Source organism: Carassius gibelio, chromosome B2 (assembly GCF_023724105.1).
Source record: "Carassius gibelio isolate Cgi1373 ecotype wild population from Czech Republic chromosome B2, carGib1.2-hapl.c, whole genome shotgun sequence".
In the NCBI taxonomy this organism is placed as follows: domain Eukaryota; kingdom Metazoa; phylum Chordata; class Actinopteri; order Cypriniformes; family Cyprinidae; genus Carassius; species Carassius gibelio.
Genome location: NC_068397.1, coordinates 20737274 through 20756260, shown reverse-complemented (window position 1 = coordinate 20756260; position 18987 = coordinate 20737274). Strand labels below are relative to the sequence as shown.

Genomic DNA, 18987 nt, shown 5'->3' with positions numbered 1-18987 from the left:
ATATATAACTGTAATCTTTTACAGTTACTGCAATAAAAAAAATGTAATTCAATTGCAGTACTTGTGAAATTGTTAAAAGGCTAAATTAGTTTACCCAAAAATTACAATTGTGTCATTAATTACTTACAAACCTGTAAGAACTTCGTTTCATCGATTACGTTATTTTTTAGACATATTTTGAGACGTATGGATATTTTACGATATCTGAGAGCTCTCTGACCCTCCATAGACAGAAAGGATATTACCACTATCAATGCACAGAAATGTAGCAAGAACATCGGTAAACATCGGTAAATGGTCATTTGTAGCTATCTTGCAAGGGGACTGCAGAATTACTTATTTACATTTATTAATATAATTAATTATTATGAATATATAGTAAAACAATCTAATATGATGAATAAAAATATGAATTGCAGTTAATTGTACTTAAATGAATGTTCTTAGTATATGATAGTTTATATGTGCATATTACATAGCTATAGATCTGATAATATTGTGTTGTATAGGGGGCTTGTATGATTATGGCTGTGTGATGTTAATTCCATAGCACGTTCTTTCCCCAAAAACATTTGATTAATTCTTTCCAAATAAACAGCCACAAACAACAGAAAAAAGGGGGTGATGGGAACCATTTTAGAACTGATTACAACACAATTAGTCTTTACAAAAGTAAAACTCGTATTCCAATTTTTATTATTCACACCATTAATCTTAAGATTAAGTACCCATAATCTGTGGCACAATTTTAGCTTTTTTTTTTTTTTTTACCCTTTCATTATCCAGGGCTGGCCCTTGACTTTCTGCCTGGACGCTGGCCACAATTAGGAGTTATAGCAATCATTAACCAAGTATATGAGGCAAACCAAGCCCAGACAGCATGTAAAACAGTCAAAACCCTGCCACAGACACTCACCTAGCACACAGCGCCTGGCACTCGCAGGGGCCCAGCCCAGCAAGGGAGCGGCCCTCCAGGCGGCCTATAGCTCGGGACAAATGGGATGTGTCTACCTCTGCCACCCTAGAGCCAGACCTGTGTCAGAGTGGAGAATGGTCTACACAAGTTTTACAAGGAATCTGAAGGGTTTTATGAAGTGTCACCCTGCAAATCCTGTGTTTAAAGCAAGTGAGTTAATGATGACTGTCGGTGCTGTTATCACAAATTACAAATCTCTGGGGAGCACAGTCTTTCAGTGTGTGACAGAGATACCAGCATTAATGAAGTCCTTTAAGAGCAATATAACCACTATAAAGAGCTACTGGACTAATTGCCTCAATTCAACAAATAACTCCAAAACAATTTTAAATGCTGGACAACAGTTTTTACACTTACACTTGAACATTTGCCAGTCTCACACCCATATTTTCTGGGATGTTTAGATCAACATCCACTGCCTTTCACCAGAGCTAGCCCCTTCAGTTTAAAGTGCGGTGACATTTGTGACATTTCGCTGGCAAAAAAAGGCCCATTATCTACTGTTAATATCAACGAATGAAGCATAGCTCACAGAGAAATCACTTTCAAACCAAGCAGCCTTCTGTGGCGATGCGGCATGATCAGGGGATCGGTTATTCTTTCTCTGACTCAAACAGCTACTAGAATACTGCATGTAAAGTAGTTGTATGAACTGAAACTGAGATCACACCTGTCAATCCTTACACTGACAAACGTAGCTTATTTTTGAAGACACTAAAAAGATTTTTATTCTTTTTTAAAAATCTGATTTTTAATAAAATGATTACTGAAGAATCCATTTCCAATTACTCTTAAAAAGCATTCACTTGGTCCCATTTCCCATCATTTAAGCAATATGCAAACATGTAGGCCTGCACCTATGCTTTAAAGGTGAACGACTACAGCTGACCACTGCACATGACATGTAGGGAAAAAATTTGTTCAAATGTGTTCGAAATCTTTGTTAAATGTTTATTCCCACAAATTCAACAGATTAATTCTTTCCCTCACGTTGTACTAATTTGTTCTCTATAATTTTATATAAATCATGGCCGTGCTTTTACTATAACAATGGAATAACTGAATAAGACATAGGAACAAAATCGTTGCCACAGTTTTTCATCTTTTTTTTATGTGTGAGGCTTCCTAAACACTCCAGAACAGTTTGCAAACATTGTGTTTCAAGAGGTGTTGCATCTTTTAAAAACCTGACTGGCTCATTTAATCACAGGGTAGGACTTCCATTCCAACAGCTGCCTTATAAAGCACTACCCATTCATTTCCAGCTCTTGTTATCACCATCGGACATTGTAAAATATGTGAATATTGCACTGCAAACAGCTATATAATTTAGTAGATGTGTTTAAAAAGCTTTGTTGATATCTTCAAGCAACAATGAAATGCTCCCAATAATGAAAGATTAGATCATCCCTTTTAAAATGGTTTCTTATTCCTTTTTGCAGCTGGAAGGAATGCTGCTATGTGAAACACACACACACACACAAACATCAATAATCACAATCAACAAATAATAATATAATGAACACATTCATGCATATAACATAAGTTCAACTTGGGGTGTGGGGGTCCATTGCAGGCATTTCCTAATGAGCTTTTCAGAGAACACTTCTTAAAATAAAATGTTTTCCTTTCCATAAAAAATATCTAGAAACCATTTTCTGCTATGAAGAACCTGTTGTGCAATAGAAAGATTTCATGGATGTTCTTCGTGGAACCATAGATGCAGATAAAGATCTTTAATTTTGATTGGTATTATTTATTTTGTGTAGAGTAAATTGTTTGCATGGAAAGTGAAAAATCCTGGATTTATAATATCGCAAACACATCAACGCCATTCGGGCCTACAAGTCTTTTTGCTCATCTTCATTTACAAACGAGCAACCATAAATACCTTCACCAATAAACAGTGCTGCAGTTTGGCGTGAAACTAACCGAGCGGTTGTGTGGTCGTGATTTATGCGTCATTATCAGTTGCTAATGGGACTGTGAATGTGTATTCTCACAGTTCAACCTCCATGTCAACTAGCACTCACTGGGAGACCTGCTACAGCAGAGTCCAATTGTGCATTAATGAAAACCATGTGCCCAGGCTCTGTCAAACTCTAGGCTAATTCCTCAAGTCTTTTAACCCAATACTTTGAGTGGAGCTATGCATCACTTGGACACCATACTTGAGACCACACCATAGTAATCCTTAATCTCTCAAGTAAACAACACAAAATGTTTTTTTCTGTTCCTTCACTTGTCATAACAAGAATCCTTTTCTGTTTCCACATGCATTATTATGTCTGTGAAGCCATCCTGTAAAGCCTTGTGGCAGATTTCGTTTTTTCCACAGGAGCAGTGAATGAAAAAGGGCTTTCTGAGACGCGCAGGACAGAGAAGAGTATGAAGCCCGTGGAGCCCAGTGTGTTTATCTATGTCACAGTCTATCGGTGGCTGACCGTGAATAAGGTGGTGGTGGTGGGGGGGGGGGGGGTGTTTTTGTTTCCATGGCAGATGGGGCCCTCTCTCTCACTCTCTCTCTGTCTCTCTCTCTCTCTCTCTCTCTCTCTCTCTCTCTGTCCAGGAAGTGGCGCAAACACAAACCACACTGAACGTGTTGTGCTTTCGGCCTGGCCGTGGCTCGCAGCGAGGCAGCGGTCAGGCCTGAGTCTCACTCCCTGGGTGGTCTGGCCCTGCAAATGTTTATGATCTAAACCAACCTAATCCAACTGGCTTGTTTAGGGGAATTGAGAATGATTTACAAGAGCTGCGATGGCCAGGAATAGGAAATCGAGGCAGAGCTTCAAGTCTGTGGTAGCATTATGACTCTGCTTTGGTTCTATCTATCTGGAATCATTATCCTGTGCTGGAAACTCTTTATGTTGACTGCCCTGATGGCAAATTGTCAGGATCAGTTATCTTAATAACATAAGGCTCAGAGGATTTGTCACAAATGTTACAATTTTACACCTAAATGCATATTGAAATCATATAATCAACAAGACATCCAGTTTTATGAGATGCATTTTAGCCATGGAATAGTGGAATCGCGTGTGTGTGTATGTGTTAAACGAATACAATAGATATTTACTATATATATATATATATATATATATATATATATATATATATATATATATATAACATACATACATACACACTGAAGGCTATACTGTACTGTTTATATTCACACATTCATATAAATATTTTCATATTTCTTACATTTTGGAAACGTTAATTGCTATTTAAATATTATTTTCCTTATTTAAAATATTAAATCTATCTAGAATATTTAAAAACTATCTATCTATTTATCTATCTATACATAAGTTACAATTTAAACTTTTCAAAAGAGTTTTAATCATATGCGTCATTTGGTTTATTTCGGAGTAGATTGCCTCTTAAAGGTTTTATGAATGTCTTTGTTCATTTTCATCTCAAATATCGCTCATCAAGGACTGTGTTCCATCATGCAACACCTGTGCCACATTTCCTCTCTGTGGCCCATCCCTCCATGCCATCATTAGCACAATCATGTCTGCCTTTTAAGCCCTCCCAAGTTTGTCATGGTCACAGGCTAGTGCTGTAAAAGAGCAGATAATCACTAGAGAAGTGTCATTGGCCTGGACTGACTTTTATTACCGTCTTTTCTTGAACCAGAGCCCGCTGCTGTAACGACGGAAATATTGCCATCTGTATGTAGTGAACAGCTTGTAAATAAAGATGAATCAGAGGTATTAGAACAGAACATTAAAACTCTTATGGCTGGATTTCAGAGATGATGGTTGCCAGATTGCATGGATGTTAAAATGGACCTCCTGACCTTCACTTCAAAATTTGTGAGAAGTAACGGTCAAATAAAAAAAAAATGTCAGGCTTTTTAGCTTTAATCTGCATGCATTCAATAGTTCGAGGTTGACCAATATTGCATTTTTATGAACAATATAAAGATGTTTGTTAAGTATAACCTACTTTTAATTGTTTTATTTCTTCTTCACATTATTGCTGCTGTTTTATAACAGTAATACACCATTTAAGGCAGTATGTGAACATGTTTCAGCAGAATTTGATGAATGTTTAAATTTATGGGCTTAATTTGTGTTGTGCACATCATCTGTTTTAGCCAATTTACTTTCAGTGATGCACATTAACAATATTTAGCATCATTTCCCTCATGCTAAAAGAAAAACAGATATGCTTGCTTAGCTGGACATAAAAATGTAAATGAGAATGCTTGTTTTTGCTCTCTGTTTGTGATCATTTAACATGACCCCACAGAAATTGCAGCAGTCCATTCAGGCAGTACACCAGATGTTAAACTTGGGTCATGTAATCCATATGAGATTTCTCGGGTTATCCTTTAAAAATGTTGCTTCACTTTACTAAAGAAGTAAAGATAAGGTGGCCAACGTTTTTGGAGAGTGTGAATCACAAACAGTTGGTGTTAGGAAACATAGCAAAGGTGTGAATTCAACACAGAAACAGTTAGAGCTTTAACATCAATATTTCCTTTGCTTTAACTTTTCTCTTTTTTTTTAATGGAGGCAGCCTGCCCTGTTATTCCAATGTTTCTTCTGCAGGCAGCGACCAATGAAGCTCATCTCCTGTCCAGAGAAAACAAAGCTAAGCCACATTCCCAGAGTTCAATTTGCTGTTACATTGGAGGTCTGTGAATTGGGGTTTGGGCCATGGCTGTTGACTGAGGGGATATGGGTGGAGGGAACTGGGCTTGAGAGAAGACTTTAAATTTGACTGTAAAACTGGATGTATTCTTAATACACAGGTTCCAAGTGAACTCTAGAAAAAGGGAGAATTGTTGACGTGGGAAGGAAAAATCTATTACAAAACTGTAACATGGTAACTATTCTGCCAAGATAGTTAAGACACTGTTGTTGCAGATCTAAAACCATAATATATTAATATTGGACATTCAAACACTTGAGAAATATATTCAGTATTTCAGTTTATGTCATTTGTTGCTTGATGACAGTGGTGAGTAATACCGCATTACAGCTATTTATTGTGGGTATTATATTTTTTAAGAGATGCTGGATGCTATGAGACTAGAAAATGAATAGGTCAATGTAATGTAAACTATATTAAAGATATATTTCATTATTTGTAAAATTATAGGTTATGTACCATATTTTGGGGGTTTCAGTAGACTACTTAGCATGTCATATTCATATTACTTTAAACATAAAAAATATTTTACAACCTCCTCTCAAACTCTTCTGATACGCACATTAAAAAAAAATAGAGTACAAAGAAAAATTGTATTAATAAGTTATGCAAACAATAAAATAGGAAAATGAAAGAAAAAAAAACACCAAATGCATAAACTCAAACAAAAAGCGTGAAAAGATGGTTGATTTATCTATCAGTATCATAGGTTAAAATAAAATAAAAAATACATGATTATATAAATTACATTTGTAATTTGCATATTTGTAATATAGAGTATATTTAATTAGACAGACAGACAGATAGACAGATAGACAGATAGACAGACAGACAGATAGATAGATAGATAGATAGATAGATAGATAGATAGATAGATAGATAGATAGATAGATAGATAGATAGATAGATAGATAGATAGATAGATAGATAGATAGATAGATAGATAGATAGATAGATAGATAGATAGATAGATAGATAGATAGAAGTGACTCTTTCTCATTCTGCTTCTGATTTTCTGTGCGGAACCAAAGTTACTGGTCATGATTTCCGTACGACCCATTTACAAGTAGCGGTTTTATGTCATTATCTCGAAATATCTGGTCAGTTATCGTAGACTCCTACATATAAAACATTCAGAGTTTTAGTTATTCGTTTAGTTATTATATAAATATATATATTTTAAGTTATTCATTTTGTGTTTAAGTAGACTCTCTTAGGTTTAACAGTAATTGTTTGAAGACAGCGAGTCTGATCCACATGAGCGTCTGCTACAGTGCTGCAGATCTTCACGTTCACGGAATCGATACTTGAACAATCATAAACATTTGGACTAGCAATACAGGTAAACCGAGTGTTTCTAAACGTGTTTAAACGTTAATAAATGATAGCGACATAGCAGTGCGTCTCGGTTGACGTTGTGTAGATGATGAAATAAGGGTCCTGTTTTGAAAAGCATGTTGGACCAAGGAATATTCAACACAAGGTTCTGTCTGTCAGTCTAGTGCGATGTTTTGTGGTGAGAGCCATTGTAGTTAGACTGAATGTGTTGTTTATTTTGTCCTGGAGGTGTTAAGGATGGAGCTGCAAGCGGTGCTGATGGCAGCAGGTGGAGGCTCCAGGATGATGGATCTCACCTATAACACCCCCAAACCTTTGCTTCCTGTGGGCAACAAACCCCTCATCTGGTACCCCCTCAACCTGCTGGAGAGAGTGGGCTTTGAAGGTAAACATACTGTCATATCAGAAAACAAAGTTCATTAAATGATACATTTTGTCCCTTGAGAAAAGTTGTTGTTTTGTTTTCAGGTGTTTAGTGTTAGTATATTCTGATGTAGATATGTATGTAGACTTATTTAATTCCGGTTTTTCGTTTATTATGAATCAGTAAAGTTTGCTTGTCCTCTAAACTGTAAACTCCTATGGCTGTTCCTAATGTTGCTCAGTCTTTTTTGGTCATTTTTTTTAGGTTTGCTGAGGGCAAAAGGGCAATAGAAATTGTCTTTTCCTGTTTAGAGGACAAAAAAAAGTGTTTAATAAAATAAAACTGCAAAATGCAGTTCATTGCACGCAGTATTGTCAGATGATTAATCACATTCAAATAGTTTTTGTTTGCATAATATGTTTGTTATGTGTATATTTATTATGTCTACATAAATAAACTCACATACATATATTTTGAAAATATTTATTTACATGTCTTTATGTGCATATAATTTATTATAAATAAATATATTTAATATATAAAACATTTAAACATTAAAATATATAAACATTTTCTGAAAAAGAAATATATATGTGTGTGTGTGTGTGTATATATATATACATACAGTACAGACCAAAATTTGGACACACGTTCTCATTCAAAGAGTTTTCTTTATTTTCATGACTATGAAAATTGTAGATTCACACTGAAGACATCAAAACAATGAATTAACACATGTGGAATTATATATGGAATTATATACATAACAAAAAAAGTGTGGAACAACTGAAAATATGTCATATTCTAGGTTCTTCAAAGTAGCCACCTTTTGCTTTGATTACTGCTTTGCACACTCTTGGCATTCTCTTGATGAGCTTCAAGAGGTAGTCACCTGAAATGGTCTTCCAACAGTCTTGAAGGAGTTCCCCGAGAGATGCTTAGCACTTGTTGGCCCTTTTGCCTTCTGTCTGTGGTTCAGCTCACCCCTAAACCATCTCGATGGAACACAGTACACATATACTTTATGTATTATGTAAATAAAAACTTTTATTTTGGATGCGAATAATCACGATTAATGATTTGACAGCGTTAATAAATACATAAACATTTCTAATTTTAATTCAGTTTGTACTAGATGTACTTAACTAAAACTAAACATTTAAATAAAGATTAATAAAAACTATACAGATATATAAAATGACAAAAACGCACACCACAAATACTAAAACTTGAACTAAAGAGAAAATGAAAATTAACTGATTCAAAATATTAAATTAAAACTATAATAGTATCTCAATGATACCAAAATAACACCGGTCCTCTCCAGTGTTTTAAATATATATATATTTTTTTATAAAACAATACTTTAAGCTGCTTTTCTCGTGAGAAAGGTGTTATTTAAAAAAAATACATATTAACACGTATTATTTCTATAATACACTTGTATGCTTCCATGCTTACCATAATTAAATCAAGATGAAGAGGAAATGAATTAATGCAGTAACAGTTTCAGACAGAAATCACTGAAATGGGTGTCCCGAGAAACCTTCTCTCTAGCAATCTTGGTCTGTAAACAACAAACCCAGAACAATTTGAGGCCAGACTCATGCTTTTACAGCCAATCAGAAACTCTCTGTCTGTGAATCATTTTGCATGGGTTTGCTGACATGAGTTTGGATGACTTGTCTTTGGGGTGGGTTTTGGAGAGTGGGTGTGTGTGGTGGGAGTTAACAAAACAGCTGAAATTGCTTACAACACATTTAGGCTGCAGGTGGGAATAATTTGCGGAGGCAGCTTAAATTGAGCTAATAAAGTCCTTATTTCCTAAATAGGAAAGGTAGAGCCGTTTTAACAATTGACGTACTCTAACGCCATGGTTTCCATGTTAAAGCCACCCGCACAGACCAGCACTTATGTTGCATCTTGCTTTCAGTGTCAAGACTCTTTTTGTCAGGCAACAGGAGCTGCATAAAACCAACAAGACTTGCTGTTTTCATATTTTGACAGCGTATTATGCTTTATATGGCTGTACATCATTGGTATATATAAATAAAATGAGGGATGACTAAGTCCTAAATTTATACATTACAATTGTAGAGGTGGATGTATTGCCTAGTTGAAAGACAAGACTGGTAAAAGACAAATGTAATAAAGCCAAGATGCAATTACACAGAGTCAAATGCACCCCAGACAACTAATGTTGGATCATTTCAACTCTGTAATAAATCAACTACAGTCTAGTACTTGAGGATAAATGGCAGTGTGCCTTATGTTTTAGGGCAGCTTTCCTCCACGTAGCTTAGAAATAGGAGACCTTCAGCAGGCCCACCCTTAAAAACTGTTTTGGGCCAGCATAGCATAGAGCAATATGCATTTTACTAGTGCTAGTAAGGAATGCGCTAAGTTAATTTCTAATAATTAATTAATATTATAAAAACATAAAAATGGAAATAAATAATATTTAAAATGGTTAAATCAATAGACAATTTTATGATTTTTTTAAATCTACATTTTAAAACATAATTGAAAATTAAACCATTTTAAATGTTTTAGTACATTTAAATATATCAATTTATTTACTTTTTATGTTTGAATTATTACATCTATAACTTAATTTTATGAGACTGTCCTAATCATGGGCAACATATTTGTATTTATAGAATTTCATGCTAATAATACAGGAAAATCCTATCCATACCTTAACAATTTAAAATAAGGGTGTTTTTTTGTGGAAATAAATCCAAAACGCTAACTTACAGCCCTGTGTTCTCTTCATTGCTTTACCACATTTGAGAGCCAGTAGGGGACATGTACCTTTTTGAGTATTTGTGTTCAATGCCTTTATGATAATTAAAGGTTTATTGTTCACACCTAGCTGTATTGACTGACCATGTGGTCCAGCTGGTGTGGAGTTTGTGGGTATGGCCCTTTGCCTGCCCAGCAGTACAGTATGCACCTTTATGTGTGGCACAGTCTGTCCTGTTAACAGCCAGAGTGCCAGCCAGCAAGAGCCTGCAATTAGCTTTTACAAGTCTTAGCACAAACTATGGTAAGTAAGCCCCTTCGTTAGAAAATATTTACGCAGTAAAGCAGAATTCTGGGACATTCTTCCAGTTGGCTGAACGTTTCTCTCATTGGGCATATGACAAATAGTTCACAAAGACTCAGTTGAAGACGTTTTGTGTAATATATATTTTTGTATCACAGGTAAAGTGTGTGCTGTGCTTTACCAATGGTGTAGTGAAACAAAACCATCTCCTCTTTTCCCACAAAATTCAAATCATATCTAAACTTCTATCACTTGCATAATTACCATTCAAACTTTTTGGGAAAGTACAATTTAATTCAGAAAGGATGCATTAAATTTATTAAAACTGACATTGTATAATTTTACAAAAGATTTCTATTTCAAATAATAATCCTCTCCATTTACTTTCTATTAATCAAAGATTAAAAAATGTATATCCGTTTCCACAATAAATGTTTCCTGCTAAGAATTCAGCCTTGCCATTACAGGAATAGATTACATTAAAAAAAAAATATTAAAATTGGCAAAAGATTGCTTTTGAAAAATTGTATTCATGTTCTACCATTTTAATATTTTGTATCAAGGAAATGCTGCCTTGGTGAGTGCAAGGTATTTTGCTTTTGGTTAAACCCTTGAGTCATCTGAGCATTATCATTATGTTCTTTTTCCAGAGGTGATTGTCATAACCACTAAAGAGGTTCAGAAGGCCTTGAGCACAGATCAGCGCATGAAGACCGATGTGAAGATGAGGTTGGATGTTGTATGTATTCAGGAGGATGCTGACATGGGCACTGCAGATGCCCTTCGACACATACAGCAAAAGATCAAGGTGAGTCAACAAGTTTCAATATCATAGGATAACACGGAGTTTTAACATTTCTTTCACTGACATTTATCACTTTCCAAATACTAGGACACCAAAAAGGGCCTGAATTGTTCATATTTGGATGGTCAAGAAGGATAAGACCTTTTACTACTTTAATACTTAGAAATACTTTAAAGGGGTCACATGATGCTTTTTTTTTGGTGTATTTAGTGTAATGAAATGTTTATGCGGTTTAAGGTAAAAAAAAAAAAAAAAAAAAAACTCCTTATTTTCCACCTACTGTACATCATTGTTTCTCCTCTATGCCCCGCCTTGATTTTTACAAGACTCATCGTTCTGAAAAGCCAGGTGTGCTCTGATTGGCCAGCTATCCAGTGTGTTGTGATTGGCCGAATACCTCAAGCATGTGATGGAAATGTCGCGCCCCATATTGTGATGCCCTGTCCAGCCTAAGTGATGAGACATAAACATAAAACCCATTATAAACGTGATATAAACATGATTTCTAGACATGTCCTCTTTTGGAAGGCCAAACAAAGTAGTTTTGCTTTCTCAACGAAACAGCGTCACACTGCGGCCTTGAGTGAGCACAGACTGGAGGCCTAGAGTGAGTGAAGGCCAGTTTGAGTGAGCAGAGGCGGGAGGCTTGAGAACGGCGTGGCCAGCGCATTCTATGACGGAGAGTCTATTGGGCTTGCGGCAACCACATGTAACGACCCCGTGCTGGACTTTGCTTCATCCTTGGTGAAAGCTGATCTGACAATCCACAGTGCAAAGTTGATGTATTTCCTCAGCAACTAGCACAGATCAGCTCCAGGCATGACGAAGCAGATATTGTCCTCTTTTGGAAGGCCAGACAAAGTAGTTTCGCTTTCACAGGGAAACACACAGTGTCCATACGACATCACGGCGGCAGCAGCAACAGCAATACTACAACGAGAATAAAAGGTACGCCTTCTTTTTTTGCATGAACATCTGGCCAGCTTTATGCAAATCATCCCACAAAGTGACGTAGAGATGTGGGGACGTGTTAGAAAGAGCCATTTTAGGAGGGTGTGGATGAGTCTTAACTTTTAGAAAAAAAAATATCTCTTTGGATTTGAGACTTTAGTCTTAGCAACTTTACAGATCTTCTTTATGCACCAAAAGCTTGTAACACTCCAAAGAGAAAGGAAAAATGTAAATCGCATCATACTGTATGACCCCTCTAATGGAAAATTCCAGAATTGTGACTGATTTTGCTAATAGGATCAAAATCTTTTATTGGTCCTGGAACAACCTTTCTACAAAAGGAAATATCCTTAACCACAACCCTAAACATGAACTGCCTTAAATTAGAGTGAAATTATATTAACTCTAATCTGATTGGTTGGTAGGAATGAACAAGATGTTGATCCAGGAAAATGTTTTTCTTGGCAAAATCATGGACACTGTGAGGCTAATGGAGACATGTATGTGCGACAAAGAAACAATAAAACATTTTTGTTTTTGTTTTAGGAGAAACCACATTTAAAGGACAAATTTATTAATTTTCAACCAACTTTCTATAGTATATGTAAATGAACAGTGTATACTTTTTTTCTGTGCAGACATATATCTCAGTTTATATATATATTTTTTAAACTATACAGAGTCGGATCAAACTTCCATATTTTTGTATTCCAACTCATGGACAGTCGGCTCAACAGAGGGATGGCACTAGAATTAAAAGTGCATTGTGGATGTTGGAAGTTTTTTTGGCAAAGGAAAAAACTTCCAAAAGGGACTAAAAGTCCAGTTTTCTCTAGTCTTGTAACACTCTACTGACAGAAAGACAAGTTTTGGTAAAAACTTTTTTTTTATTTTTTTTATTATTATTCTTATTAAATTGCCAGCACTTTTTCCTCATTGCCCGCAAATTAATATAGTAATGACTGTTCAGCATTTATTTTAAAAAAAAGTTTTTCTTTTTTTATTATTCTACCATCCCAGAACAGTGAGTGTTAAAGTTCTGGAAGGCTAATTTGTGCTTCGTTTTAATCACAATTTAAACCTAATTTCAGCTTTTTTAACACAAAAATACCATGGAATGATTTTGAATGTGATGAAGATATTCATCTAATGATGAATTTCAGCATTTCACTGTTTCATAGAACTGCCTGAATAATATTTGTGGACTGGTTTGTAGCCAGTAATGATGTAGCAACTGATTTGACATGCAAGAAGTGCTCAGTGATGAAGGAGGGTCACAAAAGAGTTAGCAACACAATGATGTGATGAATTTTCGTCACTGTAAATCATTGTGCTCAGAGTTTACCATAGCATGGTGACTAAATGGAAGAAACATAATAACAGCTTGAGCACGCACGTTCATGTAAGCATGAGCGTGTGCCCAGAAGCGTGTAAAAGCCTGGCAGGCAAACACAGCCTCACCTGTCTCCCATGTGAGCTGGCCTGGGGTCAGTGGAATGATGTGAGGGGCAGATCCTGTGTGCTACAGAAGGATCTTTGATCTGTACAGCCCCTCATTGATGGGTCTAACTCCACAGAGTGCCTCATTTCACCTGTTGAAAGCCCAGCGGCCAGAGACGGCTAACTCCACAAACACATGATGTCAGAACCCTTGCTGGCGTTCATGGGCATGCAGGACATGTGTAAGAGTTGTTATGTAAATGGAATTGGGCGGTAAGGAAACATCCTGGTGGGCTTTTAGGGTCACTGTTGGAATTAAGGTAGTTTGAAACGTCACAAAAACATTATTTTTCTGTTCCTTGGGTGTGGTGTAAACCAGTGGTTAAAGTTCTGGGCTAGTAACCAAAAGGTTATAGGTTCAGATCCCACAAGCTATGATCCATGAGCTTTCAGCTTCGTATCCTTGAGCAAGACACGTTTAGAAAGTACAAGTGGGGAATGAAAATGTCTGAAACCACATTGAAAATCTGACATTTCTGGAAATAAAAAGCTTTTTGGATTATGAAATATTTTGAACAAAGAAGCATTGATGCTAAATAAAAGGAGAAATTTTGGTCAGTTTGGGGAGTGATATTTTAAATTGAATAAATAAATAAATAAATACAAAAAATGCTAGTTTACTTACAATTATCCCCAATGTCAATAAAATGTCTAGAAAGCTCGATTTTTAGACTGACAATTTTACTGGCACAACTACACAATTTGACCCAAGAAATTCAGGACAATCCTGATATATTTATTTTATACATTTCATATTCTTCAAGAAACCTGAAAATCTGATTAAAAGATGAATATGAGACAAAACTACAGAGTGACACATTTTATTATTGGGTGATTCAACACAAAGATGTTTTTCATCTCCCTATCTGATGTGAGCATAAGTATTGGAACAGGTCTTTCTAAGTGTTGTGTCCTGTTGGATTAATTCTTCAGATATTAAAATCAGTCTTATCAGTTATATCCGTTGCTTCTGCATTCTAAGTCTTGCATTCGATGGTGACACAAACAAACCAGGATGAAGATGAGGGAGCTGACTCTGAAAGAAAAGCAAGCAATATAGATGTGAAAAGAAAAGAGGAAGTCAATTAGAACTATGGGAAAAACAAAAGGCATGGAGAAATCAAGAGTTTGGAAACTACCGGCGACATCAGCAACTAATGACGGCCTGATTGGCTGAGAAAAACAACAGTAGTTGATGACAGACAATTCATAAAAGCTGTTAAAATTAACTCTAAAATACATGTCTGTAAAATCACCAACAGCCTCCAGAAAGCTGAGGTGATGCTCTGACAATCTACAGCAAAAATAGGTCAACACCAAAAATAGAAAGGCAAGATTCTTCACATATGTGAGCCAGTAGTTGAGTTGATGGACAGATGAGAAAAAATTTACCATTATATCTCTCGCTCTCTCTCTCTCTCTTTGGATTTCACTTTGGATTAAAGCAGCTGCGAAAATGTTAATTAATTTCTTTCAGAAAGGTCAAAATGTTTTGTCTATCAGATGCATTACTGTGTTTGTTCATGTGCATCATATCTTTGCACAAAACACTTATGAAAGTATAAAATCTCTGAGAGAGGGATGTCTTGAACATGTGCGAACGCTTATCACTGGAGATTAACTGACAAGAAATATCAATGCGGTGGAAAGGGAATGTTGAGGAGGAGAGCTTGCTGGAGCATGCTAACAGCACAGATGCGTTCATTTCTAATCCTAGAGAGAAATGAGAGATTAAAAGCATTGAGTTGCAGAGCCCTCCAGTGCACGAACAGCCCCACTACGCGTTGAGAGATGAGTGCTGGCAATAGGGGCCCTAAATCCCCGTTTATTGTATGGTCTAAACACGTAGTCTACTCCCTTGCTTCAGCAAACAACGTGGACATAATGGAAGCATCTGACAGAGTGCCTGACTCTTAAAACTCTCTTTCATTAACCTGTGTTTGAGTTCATACTAATGCATTGAGTCAATGTTTGTACAGAAACTGAATAATCTTCGTGTTGTATAGTGCTCTGCTGGCTTTTGTTAGTAATAAGGCTCCGACTTCACTGGGATCAAGTTGTTCTCGATCAACTTGTGTACTCATTTTTCCAGAAAAATGTACTAATACAGTACATCTTCGTTTGCACTAGCAGTTTCTTTTCTTTTTGTAGTATGCAGACTTTTTTTTTACTTTTTTTTGGCTTTTTTTATTATTATTTTTGTCACATACCTCCTTGTATAGAAATAATACCTCAATCTCAACTTCAACCACCCAAAAAATATATATTTATTTTTCCAGTTCAAATTGTTGAATTTGAGAAGTAAATGTGTATTGTTTTTCAATACAACCTAACGCAGTCTTGACAGGCTAATTGTTTGCAAGTAAGCGTGTCTGTAGTGGCATACTAGTATGAGCCACATTTCTACTTCCCTTCCTTTTTATTCCCTCTTATCCTGTTCTACTCTCTCCACCCTCTTTTTCCTGTCTCTTCCTCTGCTCTGCTCTTGGGTGGTCTCACCTGGCTGACCCAGGAGGCAGCCAAGCAGAACTGGAAGTGTCTGTGGGTGGCCTGACCTCCCTGTGCCTCTCCTCCAGTGCAGTGCAGCACCAAGGCCTACTGAATGGCCCAGCGTCAGCGTCAGCGGCTCTCAGATGATCCAACAGCTGACGCCCACTCCAGACCTTCAGAGGCTCTGTGGCTAAGGCAGGCCGCTGATCCAGCCTTCATAACTCCCTCCCCTCCCAGCAGCCAAGAGGGCACTGCCGTTGTCAGGCTTCAGGCATTTGGCCACTTCTTGGGTCCCCTCAAAAATAGAAACCCCAGCTATGAAATGTTAAGTGGTTGGAGCTGCAGCGACTGATCGATTTACTTGGGTGGTTTACGATGGGTGGGCTAGCATTGGTCACATTTTTTACGTTTCATCTGTGTTCATTCTTGGTTGACTGTGAAGTCATGGTAAATGTTTGGATGTTTGAATGATAGCCGTTATGTGGTTGCTTTGCTTTCGCTCTGTGTTCTTTTTATGTACTCTGGGACTGGAGTACACATTTCCAGACAATGCCTGTCTATTGGCTACTTTGAACCACAGCAGTGACCAGTCTAAAAGAAATAGTCCACCCAAGAATAAAAAAAAAAAAAAAAGTTAAATCATTCCAAACCTGTCTTTCTTATTCTTTTGCATGCCTCTGTGTTGTTTTGGATCCTCTGACATTCATTAAACAGTAATAGCAAAAACATTCTATAAAATATCGCTTTGTGTTCTACAGAAGAAAGTTAGTTTGAATAATGAGTATGAGTCAATTACACAATTTTAGTTTTTGTGTGAACTACCGTGTGTAAAATGTGTGCTCAATATATGTATATATATATATATATATATATATATATATATATATATATATATATATATATATATATATATATATATATATTTATTTATTAGGTATTTGCAGAATTCATAGGGCCATAAAAAAAGAGAAACAAGCCATGGTAGACTAGTGGCTCTTAAACTGGGGACCTAGGGGCCTCTGCAAACTTCCAAGGGGTCCATGAGATGACTTTGAGATTTTCCAACACCATTATTCTCATGGTGTTGGAAAATCTATATATGAGGTAGCATCATTCTGAAAGTGAGGTTTCTTGACGTGCGAAAGTCATGTAAATTTAATAAAAGAGGCATTTTAATAATTTTTATTTGTTGATATGCCAAAAATGTAAATATTTTATGAGGTAAACATTTTATTTTTGTATTCCTATAATTCCTTATCATGAAACTCTGGAAAATCATGGGGCCTGGACCTTCAAAAATGGACTTTAACTTTTTTGAGCTTTCTTTTATTTCAGGTAGTGGCCATGGCAATATCTCTCCATATTTAATATCTCAATATTCTCAACATATTCATGGCAAAATGTCATTATCTTTACATTTAACATGATGAACTAAAATAACTAACTGGGGGGAAAAATACTAAAATAGTATTACAATATATTTTTAAAATCTCAAATAGTATTTTAATGATAGTAAAATAACACTGGCTTGAGAACCACTGGGATAGACATTGCTGAAAGGCACAGCCCCACGGGTCTGATTACTTTAATTAAACACTGGCAACTGTATTATGATATGCTCAATATAAATAATTCGAATAAACAGTTCTACTGCCAAGTAATGTAGTTCATTAGTCTAACTCTAGACCGTTTATGGTTGGCAGGCAATGTAGTAATTTAAGTAGATGTATGATCAGAGTTCTGCATGTGTATCAGGTTTTATAATTTGATCTTACAGAAATCTTTGTTTATTAAAGAATTATATTCATTGCATTTGAAGTAAGTTATTTTAAAATATAGATGTCTCTTTGGTTTTTGAAAGGTAATTTTTCTATGAAATGTTTGTATGATTTTGAGAGTCCTGTCATCCAAAGGGTGTCTTTTAAGTAATAATAAATGCAGCTTCTCATAGACCCATCCTCCCGCCCCCCCACACACACAGTTCTGTGCAGAATATGTATACATGATTGCGGATTGTGTGTGGTTCTGACTTTGCTGTGAGTTTGTTAGCTTGAAGTCATTCTGAGTTTGCAGTGGTCAATGGGGAGGGATTGTTCTTCTTTTCTCAGTAGCACAGTTAGCTCATTCTAAACAGACAGCGCTGTGCACCCTGTTATCTTTTGAGCATGTGTCCTCCGGTGGCTCCTGGGCCTTCTGCCCCAGGGCCAGTGCAAGAGAACCGGAACTGTATTGGAGCGGAGCAGAGCACAGCGTCACGGCAGGGCCTCTCCCTGGGCCTCCCCAATGAGGCATGCAGCTCTGCCTGAACCAGGCACGCTCTAACGGGCCGTTCCCCACTCCTGCTCCCATGTTTATTTATCCACAGGCCTGAGATGGACAGACCAGATGGGAACCAGACAACTCAAACAGAAACAATGGCAAAGGAGAGCAGGATTTATCGCTGGGTTCCCCTCCATGCTTGCGCTCACTTATACACACACTCACGCAAACTGTGGCAGAGCACAGGGCTTTTTTTTGTGAGACTGGGTCTCTCGTTTTCTCACATCATTCTCATGTCATGTTCTTCTTTTGTTGACCATCGTCAGGAGTTTTCATACATGAAGTGAAGATAGAACATTACGCCATGAAAATGTCATCTGAAACATTGTGGCAGTGTTTTGTATGAGCAAAAACCTCTTTTTCTTGGGAGTATATGAAAACCTGGTTGTTGTTGGTGTTATTTAATATACCAGCCAGTTTTAGGAGATCAGCATGCCAGTAAGTAGTCTGTATGTAGGGCTAAAATAGAAAATAATAGCCTGACAAGCTGAGGAAATAAGTTTGAGGTATGAAATATTGACCTGATG

At 36.6% G+C, this 18987-nt stretch overlaps 1 protein-coding gene across 1 annotated transcript in view; it reads left to right on the top strand.

The window, feature by feature from the left end:
* Positions 1–6687: 6687 nt before the first annotated feature.
* Positions 6688–18987, top strand: part of LOC127951467 (translation initiation factor eIF-2B subunit gamma-like) — a 34269-nt gene continuing 21969 nt past the window's right edge. Inside the window, exons 1-3 of the mRNA XM_052549343.1 lie at positions 6688–6986; positions 7211–7367; positions 11046–11203. Of these exons, the coding sequence (XP_052405303.1) occupies positions 7220–7367; positions 11046–11203 (306 nt within the window). The 5' untranslated portion in view covers positions 6688–6986; positions 7211–7219. The remainder of the gene's footprint in view (positions 6987–7210; positions 7368–11045; positions 11204–18987) is intronic.